Here is a 9,295-nt window from a genome sequence, read left to right as displayed (position 1 = left end):
CATGCGGATCTATACATCTCAGGCTTCAATTCGGCATATATTCAATACATAAATTATTTTATTAAAAGTCATTTTTTAGGTCCTTTTTGTGGCCATAATCGGTCACAATGCTACAAAACAAATGCCCTTCGCCGAATCAAAGAAACCCAGCAACATACGTATTTCAAAAATAAACCAATTCCTTTATTTCATCTGGTAAGTACTTTTATTTATAACAGTTTGAATTGCCTGTTTATTGAAACCTACTGTGGATTAATCAAGTGAGATTTTAAAATGTTCAAGTGCATTTACGAATTATTTTAGTTCAAAAGATTTCAATTTGGCAATATTTATTACTTTTTTTATCATATTTCTTTTAGTCATGTTTTAACATTTTGGTTTTGCATGATAAAATAGGCCTTTTTAATGTAAAAATTTAGTATTTATAATGGTATAAAAGCCATAACATACTGAAGAAAATATTTTAATTCATATGGTACGAATATTCATTCAAAAATTCCCACTTTAAATTGACTGTTTGTCGATTAAATTAAGTATTGAAGAAGAAAAAAATTGTTTGGGGGCGAAAGGGCGTATGTTTGCGCATGCGCTCTTGGTTCAGCCAACGTGATGACGTCGTGTCTGTGTGTAAACAGCAGACGTCCAGACATTTAAACAGTCAGCTGTCAAGAGCAAAACAACACTGGTAAGAAACGCACATTTAACGCATTTAAACAGAACCTTACCGCCTTTTATGTACATATACCGACAGACACGTGCTGTTAGCGTCATCGTGTGTTGAAAAATGAAGGTTTTTGGGCCTAAAAATACCTCAAAATTATCGTTTTCTCAGTCGCTGTTTGTATGGGCGGAGACGAGACCCGTGTTCGCTTAACGTGACCCCGAAGTGCATCCGGAAAAACGCAAAAATAGTGTTTTTACAAAATAACTATTGTCACTTTGGTTAATTTTTTGGGTAAAAAAAACGAACTTACTCAACCTCCACGTCATACTTAGTCACGTGTGCACATTTTAAAAGAGCGATTTATCGTTCGTTGAAACAGTTTTTCCAGGCCTACAATTCACATTCAAGATTTCAAAATAAGACAACCATTTTTCAGTGAAGTAAATGCTAAGGCAATGCTTCTAGGTTTGTGTTATAGACAATGCGATACAAATAATAACAATAGACGAATATAGAATAGCCTATGGCAACAAGGAATAACAGTGTATTACTGTATACTACTAGCCTATATAACTGTATTAAAGAAATATGTAATCAAATCAAATCAAATCAAATCAAATCAAATCAGTTTTATTTCTACCGCCCAATATATCACAAATAGACATTTTCCTCAGTGGGCTTTACATTCCATACAATATGACCCTCTGCCCTTAGACCCTTAGCTCGGCCTGGGTATAGGCTAGGGTCAGGCTTAGTAATAGCCTGACCCTAGCCTATATATAGCTTCAGTAATAGCCTGGCCCTAGCCTATATAGCTTCCAATGTCAATCAAAACAATTGTGTGTTGTATTTTGTCACTGCGTTCTGCTCTGATTTACATGGAAAATACAAAAAAATAAAAGTATCTTAACAAAAAATCCATGTTGTGGAATATTTTTGCCTGCACCTTATAAAGTGAGCGCAGTGCATAAAATGAACAATATGAACAATACCAACAAATGTAACAAAACCTATCCATGTTGTATATGTGTGTATATATAATAACATCTTGGCCTTTTGCTTTTGTTTTTTCCCCAGGCGTTTTCAAACTGTTGGATACTTTAAAATAACTGCTATTATGGTCTCTCCACACTGTCAAATAAAGCTTAAAGGCCTACTTCACCGGTGGGAATATGAAGGTGTATTGAACTCTGAGATCCTATGTAGTATAAACGTGCAAACATTTTAGAAATCGGTTCATCCTAGCCTGAGAAAAGGCAGAAAGAGTGTTTGATGGTCTCACTGTCTAACCCTACAGTTTGCCCAGTTGTGAAATACAAATTTTGCACATTTATACTACATAGGATCTCAGAGTTCAATACACCTTCATATTCCCACCGGTGAAGTAGGTCTTTAAAAATGCCCATAAACAAAGAAGAGATAAATGTTGTGTACATTATAATAACATCTTGTCCTTTTGTTTTTCCCCAGGCGTCTTCGAAACTGTTGGATTCTTTTAAAAACCTTATACTATGGAGCATGACTTCACGAGAACGAAATCCCCTTTGTTTTACATCTACGAAAACAACAACAGAGCCTCATTGAAATGTGGCCTTGGCAAAACTTCACCCACAAACATAAACTTTGCTGAAAAGCTGCCTGTAGAAATGAGCGTGAGGATTTTCGGGGAGCTGGACGCGGAGAGTTTGTGCAGCGCGGCGAGGACGTGCAAGTCGTGGCATTACCTCATCGAAGAGAGCGATCAGCTGTGGAGGAAGCAGTGCATGCTGGTCCGAGCCGTCTGTGAGAGGGAGGTGGACAGCGACAGGCAAGATGGCCTCTCCTGGAAGGTGCGGCGTTTTTATATTTTTTTGAAAGATTATTTTTGTGCTTTTTATTTTTTATATTTGGGGTGATTTTATTTTGTTTATACAATTTTTTTTTTAAGATAATTTTTTGCGCATTTTTAAAAATAAATTTCACTCAATATTTGGACGAACAATATGAGTGGCCACTAGTTCAAATATTATTGACTGTTGAAGGTGGAGTCAGTGATTCTGGAGAACGCTTGTTGTCAAAATCAGTGAATATCTCCTAATAAACAATCTGTTACCTGTCTGTACTGTGTGTGCACTGAATAAAAAATCCAGTGGCAATACACAGCCTAGTCTCTGTAAACACTCAGGCATGTTGCTTGCTCCGGTGAGCCACCTTCCTTCATACCCTTTGTTTACATACCAGTTTACAGAGCCTAGGCTGTGAACTAAACCCAGGTCTTCCTTTCAGCGCACACACATTACGGATAGGTAGCGGATCATGTCAAAAAAGAGATTTTGACAACAATCGTTCACCAGAATTGTTGCCTCCACCTTTTAATTTCCCTTTATCATAATGCCTTGTCGGGATATCAAGTGGCGTAGTGGATAGAGCGCTTACCATATTGGCTCCGGTCTTCGTTGCAGTGGTTGCGGGTTCAAATCCAACCCGTGGACCTTTACTGCAGGTCATCCCCCCCCTCTCTCTCTCTCTCTCTCTCTCTCGCTCTCTCTCTCTCTCGCTCTCTCGTCTCCTCATTTCAACTCTGTACTGTCTAATAAAGCTTGAAATTGCCCAAAAAAAAAATCTATTATAATGCCGTTTTAATAAATAAAAACAACTTGTTATTTTTCTGTTGCCAGGTGACGCTGGTGAGGAACTACACCCGCAGCTGTGTGAAGAGGGATTGGTTGAGAGGTCGCTACAGTCACGTGACGTCGGCCGACCAATTAAACGGCCGGAAAATGACATCGCTGGACGCCGAAACATGGGGAGAGATTCTACAGGCCGAGCTAGACAGATGAACAAAAGAAAACATTTAGGATTTTGTTATATAAAGTTATGTTCAGTTAATCAATTGTACACAGGGCACATTGAAATGAGTCTTTTGGTATATCCCCTCTCAGGTTAGCACACTTTGGAGGGGGTCAGAGCGCAGGGTCAGCCATAGTACAGCGCCCCTGGAGCAGTTTGGGGGGGTTAAGTGTCTTGCTCAAGGACACAATGGTAGAGATGGTGGGCACCGTAGATGTAATAGCAGCCACCACTAGTTTTACTACTAACACCCTCCTGTCCGGTGCAGAAAAGGTTTAGTCATAAACGCCTGAATGTACATTTTGAGTCTTTAGTACGAAAGTAGACATGTTATGGAAGCAAAAAACTCCAAATTGACCAGCGCTTAAAAAAGAAAACAAGAGCTTGGGGCCATGCTTGTAGTGTTTTTTTACACATTCATTAGTTTATTTTTCTAAATTACTACTGGATAAAAAAATACTTAAATAACTTTTTTAAACACGTCTTAGTGGGCTCATATTTTAAGAATTTTCATTGGAATTTTTGGAGCATTTTGAAAGTGTAACCTTTTCTTATTAATTAATTTAAATTTTAAAATATATATATTTCTGAGAGTACCATTGGTGGTACACACACACACCATAGATTGACAACAAATGGTCGAAAGCACTTCTGAGCTCCCAGTATGATTTTAACTCTAATGGTTTATACTACTGTGTTATATGAGAATGCGCACTGACAATTGTACATATAATTTTTGTAAACTTTTTTTAATGAAAAAAAACATGAAAATAGAAATGAAATGCCAACATTATGGGTTGAAATTTTGAATTTTTTTTATTTAGATTTTTCACTGTTTCAATGTAAATATGAACGAGATAAATCACAGTGTGCTGAAGTGTCTGGTGTTTTGATCTCATACATTTTGAAGTGTTATGTCACTATCTTGTTTATTTCTATCAAATAATGTGGACTTATCTTATATAATTGAGTTTTTATTTTATTATTATTTATTTTAATTTTTTGTAATATAAATTTTTTAATCGTTTTTTTTAAAGAGTTTTTATATTAGATTTAGCTTATTTCTTTTTTTTAATCTTTAGTGTTTAACCTTTCATTGCATAATTTTGGATTTAAAAAAATAATATTTTATTAACATTATTTTTCAACAGAGCTGTAGGCCTCTTTGACTTCGATTAAGAAAAAAAAACAATTGAGTCTAATGAGTCTTTTATTTTGAAAGTGTGGCCCTCCCTCCCCCCCTCCTCAGCACCGCCATCATCCTCTGTCTGCCTGTCCTCTTCTTCTATCTCATTTAAACACGCTAAACTCCCGCCGGGGTTATGGGAGACTTATAGTTACAATCAAATTTAAGTGGAATGGTTATTTTGGGGAAAATACTAGTAAAAAAAACGGAAAAACAATATAGCCTAGGCCTAAAAAAACTTAATTTAAAAAATTTAATTTAAAAAAATCTTACAACAGCTACAGAAATACGCTTCCAAAAAATCTGTATTGATAGTATATTTGTATTATTTTTATTTTTTTGACAGATTTGAGATTGAGAAGAAAAAATAGCTTATTTTATTTTGAAAGCATTTAGCGGATATCCCAGTTTTCTCCCCTCCTCAGCATCACCAACCATCACCCACCGCATCACCGACATCTCTCTGTCCTCTCAACCCCAGAATCAGACGCTAAAGCCCGGCCGGGATCATGGACGACGTACCGCCGATCATAAACATCTCCATCTCGCTGAAGGTCCAGCCCAACGAAGGGCCCGTCTTCTTCAAGGTGGACGGAACCAGATTCGGCCAAAACCGAACCATCAAGCTGATGACCGGATCCAAATACAAGATCCAAGTGGTGATGAAACCGGGCAGCGTCGAGGCCACGTACGGAAATACATTTATATATTAATAGAAAAGAGCTATTTTTTGAATATATCCAGGCCTATTTTATGTATTTCTTTTTCTATATTAAATGGTGAAATTGTGGCGTTTTTTCTGCAATAGCCTACAGCCTACCCTACATCATGCATAGCCAAGACAGTCATTTTAACCTTTAATTTAACCGGGCAACGCCGAAGCCACGTACGAAAATACATTTATATATTAATAGAAATGGGCTATTTTTTATACATTTAGGCCTATTTTATGTGTTATTTTTCTATATTAAATGGTGAAATTGTGGCGTTTTCCTGCAATAGGGGCTGGGCTATGTCATAGGCCACCTAGGGAAATACATTTATTTATTACATACAGTATGATAGGCCTATTTAATGTTTAATTTTCTATATTAAATGCCCTTATTGTGTCGTTTTCCTGCTATGGGCTGTATCATGCACAGTCAAGACACTCATTTTAACCATCCCTTTAAATATAAAAGGTCACACACATAGCAGGGACATTAATAATAGGCATAATAAGAAATGAATAGCATTAGGTGTATACATGTAGAATAAACTAGTGCTAGCCTAGTGCATGCTGCTAGCCTTATACTAGCCGGCTCGTGCAGGCCACAGCATCAGATGTCCGCCTGGATAAATCATGAGGTGTGTGTGTGTGTGTGTGTGTGTGTGTGTGTGTGTCTGTCTGTCTGTGTACAGTATGAACCGGTTTGCTGGGTGTACAGTGTGTGTGTGTGTGTGTGTGTGTGTGTGTACGTGTGTGTGTGTGTACGTGTGTACAGTGTTTGTGTGTGTGTGTGTGTGTGTGTGTGTGTTTGTGTGTGTGTGTGTGTGATGACAGTAACTTTTTATTATGAGCTGATAAACAAACAGACACAAACTGTTTGTTGTATCAGCTGAGGTGTAGCAGGGCGGGGTCCAAACCATATCAACTACTTCTGCTATGCACCTTTAAGACATGACACCTGTGTGGATTAAACCACACACACACACACACACACACACACACACACACACACACACACACACACACACACACACACACACACACACACACGCACACACACACACACACACACACAGACACTGCAGGTGAATAGTGTGACATTTTAACTCATAGATGTCATCATGAAACGTTGCCAGTTGATTACTGACATTAAACCTGCAGTGTGTAGAATTGTGGGTTTTATTTCCAAGCAGATTTTGTAGAAAGTAATTATAATATCCATAAGTACATTTAATTTAGTGCATAATAGCTGAAAAAAATGTTTTGAAATATAATTTTTTCCCTTAGAAAAGGTCTCATATATGTCCATATTTCTGCATATTTTGGACCAAGGCCTAGTGCCGCCATCTTGAAAGTGTCATAGTTGGAATGTCATCAGGTGTATTGTTTAAAATTTAGAATTATTCTTGTCCTTGAAGGCCACTGTAGCTTCTGTTATTATTCTAAAGGGTTGGGGTTACCCAGGGAGCGTTGCATTCTAGAACTTTGTAGAACTTTCTTGATGATGTCATATTACACACTGCACCTTTAAAACAAGAGTTCTCCAGAATCACTGACTCCACCTTTCCAAGTTCAGTACTTGAGTAAATGGACACTCACCCTGCGTTCCAAATCACATACTCTTTCTTTTTACTACACTATATACTAAAGTACAGAAGAGTTTTAGTCTTTTTACTACACTACATACTAAAGTACAGAAGAGTTTTAGGGCCACAGACAGGAGAGAGAAAAAATCAGATGAGGAAGTTTTTTTTTCATTATGTCGAGAAATGTCAAGAATAAAGACGAATACTCCAAAATGCTGTTGGAGTTAGTGGGGGCATTTATGTATTTTCAGCATACTACAATTGACGTACATGTATTGGGGACATCCTAAATCTTTTTCTGGCATACTAAATAGTAGGGAAGTATGGGGATTGGAGCACAGGGAAAGCTTAACACATATTTTGACAGGTGTGTAGACGTCATTTCACTTTAAAACGACTTCCTCTTCCTTGTTCTACCTTTTGCAGCAACATGTCATTCCCCTCTCTGCCCTTCTCTGTCTCTCCACACTGTCTCATGAAGGAAAAATGCCCAAAAAATAATAATTAAATAAAAAGCAGTGATCATACTACTCATTGCTTTGTAGCACCATGAACTGTTAACAAAAAGCAAAAATGCAAAAAAAAAATAATAATTAAAATAAAAAATCACGAATCATACTCCTTGTCTCCTTTGCAGGACGATGAACATTGGGGTCATAATGTTCCCCTCTCTATACTATCGAATAAAGCAGGAAAAATGGCCTTTTAAAATAGATAAAAAATAATAATTCACTACTGGATAGATATAATGTTGGACACAGACCCATATTTTGACAGGTGTGTGCAGACGTCCATTCACTTTGAAACTCCTCCTTTAGCAGCATGAACTCAGGGTCAGGGTAAACTTTATTGTCCTGTTAAGGAAATTTGTCTTGGGCATTGTGCTACATTTTGCTTAACCAGTAGACAACAACAATATGACACAGTAAAAACACAGTAAAACCTACACATTGGACAGAGCTAAAACAACAAGAACATCACACGGTAATTCTAGGACATAAAAACATTCAGACAATTTAAAGTGCGAGAAAAAGTGCGAGAAAAAGTGCCTGAGTTTATTGCACACTGCTCTATTGCACTAGTTAACCAGGCCTATGGACATTAATAAACACACACTGTCTAATAAAAGCAAAAAATGCCTAAAAAATAACATATATATATAAAAAAAAAATCCTTCTCCCTCTTTGCAGCAAGATGAATATTGGGGACATCGTGTTCCCGTTGGAGGAGACGTCCCGGGACGAGGCGTCTGTGGTTTACAGCGCTCAGTACGACACAGAGGGAGTCCCTCACACCAAGAGCGGCGACCGCCAGCCTGTGTCAGTCAGCATGGAGGTGAGAGAGTGTGTGTGTGTGTGTGTGTGTGTGTGTGTGTGTCTCTACATTCACACGAGGCAAGGTGGGTGAAGTGTCTTGCCCAAGGACACAACAACCATGACACAGGTGGCAGGACGGGGATCGAACCTCCAACCCTTTGATCATCGGCCGACCCGCTCTACCAACTGAGACACAGTTATTTGTTTGTGACAATCATTGTGTTTTATTTTTGCAGTTCAACAAAGCCGGCACGTTCGAGACGATCTGGCAGGCGAAATATTACAACTACTACAAGCGAGAGCAGTGTCAGTTCGGAAACCAGTTCAGCAGCATCGACTACGAGTGCAAACCCAACGAGACGAGAACCCTGATGTGGATCAACAAAGAAGCCTTCAACTGAGTCCGCTGTGTGTGTGTGTGTGTCTGTGTGTGTGTGTGTGTGCGTGTGTGTGTGCGTGTGTGTGTGTGTGTGTGAGTGTGTGTGTTTGTGTGTGTCGGATCTCTTATAATATATATCTGAGTCCGCTAAACTTTCAGCTAGTTTTTCGATTGTCCACGCACACCGAAAAAATTTATTTACGATAATATACAAAGCTATGGACAATAGGACTATGCTATGAACAGAACACACAGACACAGACACAGACATAAACACAGACAGACAGACAGACAGACAGACACACACACACACACACACACTGCTTACTACGTTATGAACAGAACATCAGCATTATACTGAATAAGAAAAGCCTTGTGTTGAAAGTGTGGGGTCGAAGTATGAGATGGTCTGGTGGTGTTTTAAAGGTGCAGTCAGTGATTCTGGAGAACGCTTGTTGTCAAAATCACTTTTTTGGTCTAAATCAGTGAATATCTCCTCATGATCCACTACCTGTCTGTATTGTGTGTGAGCTGAAAAATAATCCAGTGTTAATACACAACCTAGGCTCTGTACAAGTAGGATGTTGCTAGCTATGGAGAGGCCAACTTTAGTTTACATACCAGTT

The 9,295-nt window shown here is 38.3% G+C and overlaps 2 protein-coding genes across 2 annotated transcripts; both read left to right on the top strand.

The window, feature by feature from the left end:
- Window positions 1-644: 644 nt before the first annotated feature.
- On the top strand, window positions 645-4,346 carry fbxo48 (F-box protein 48). The gene is made up of 3 exons (XM_080028976.1): window positions 645-685; window positions 2,135-2,493; window positions 3,322-4,346. Exons 2-3 carry the CDS (start codon window positions 2,176-2,178, stop codon window positions 3,481-3,483), a joined length of 480 nt encoding a protein of 159 aa, XP_079885102.1. The 5' UTR covers window positions 645-685; window positions 2,135-2,175; the 3' UTR covers window positions 3,484-4,346.
- An 842-nt stretch (window positions 4,347-5,188) lies between these two features.
- cnrip1a (cannabinoid receptor interacting protein 1a) lies at window positions 5,189-8,745 on the top strand (the record flags this gene model as incomplete). Its single annotated transcript, XM_080029085.1, has 3 exons — window positions 5,189-5,367; window positions 8,165-8,309; window positions 8,527-8,745. 3 exons carry the CDS (start codon window positions 5,189-5,191, stop codon window positions 8,689-8,691), a joined length of 489 nt encoding a protein of 162 aa, XP_079885211.1. The 3' UTR covers window positions 8,692-8,745.
- Window positions 8,746-9,295: the final 550 nt, after the last annotated feature.

The sequence above is a fragment of the Ammodytes marinus genome (assembly GCF_949987685.1).
Source record: "Ammodytes marinus genome assembly, chromosome: 6".
NCBI classification, from domain to species: Eukaryota; Metazoa; Chordata; class Actinopteri; order Uranoscopiformes; family Ammodytidae; genus Ammodytes; species Ammodytes marinus.
This window is presented reverse-complemented; position numbering and strand designations above follow the sequence as displayed.

Bases quoted from the DNA above. Each gene is read 5' to 3' on its own strand.
- fbxo48 (XM_080028976.1), top strand. From the start codon at position 2,176: ATGGAGCATGACTTCACGAGAACGAAATCCCCTTTGTTTTACATCTAC. The intron at 2,494-3,321 runs GTGCGGCGTTTT...TTCTGTTGCCAG, and splicing joins AAGATGGCCTCTCCTGGAAG to GTGACGCTGGTGAGGAACTA.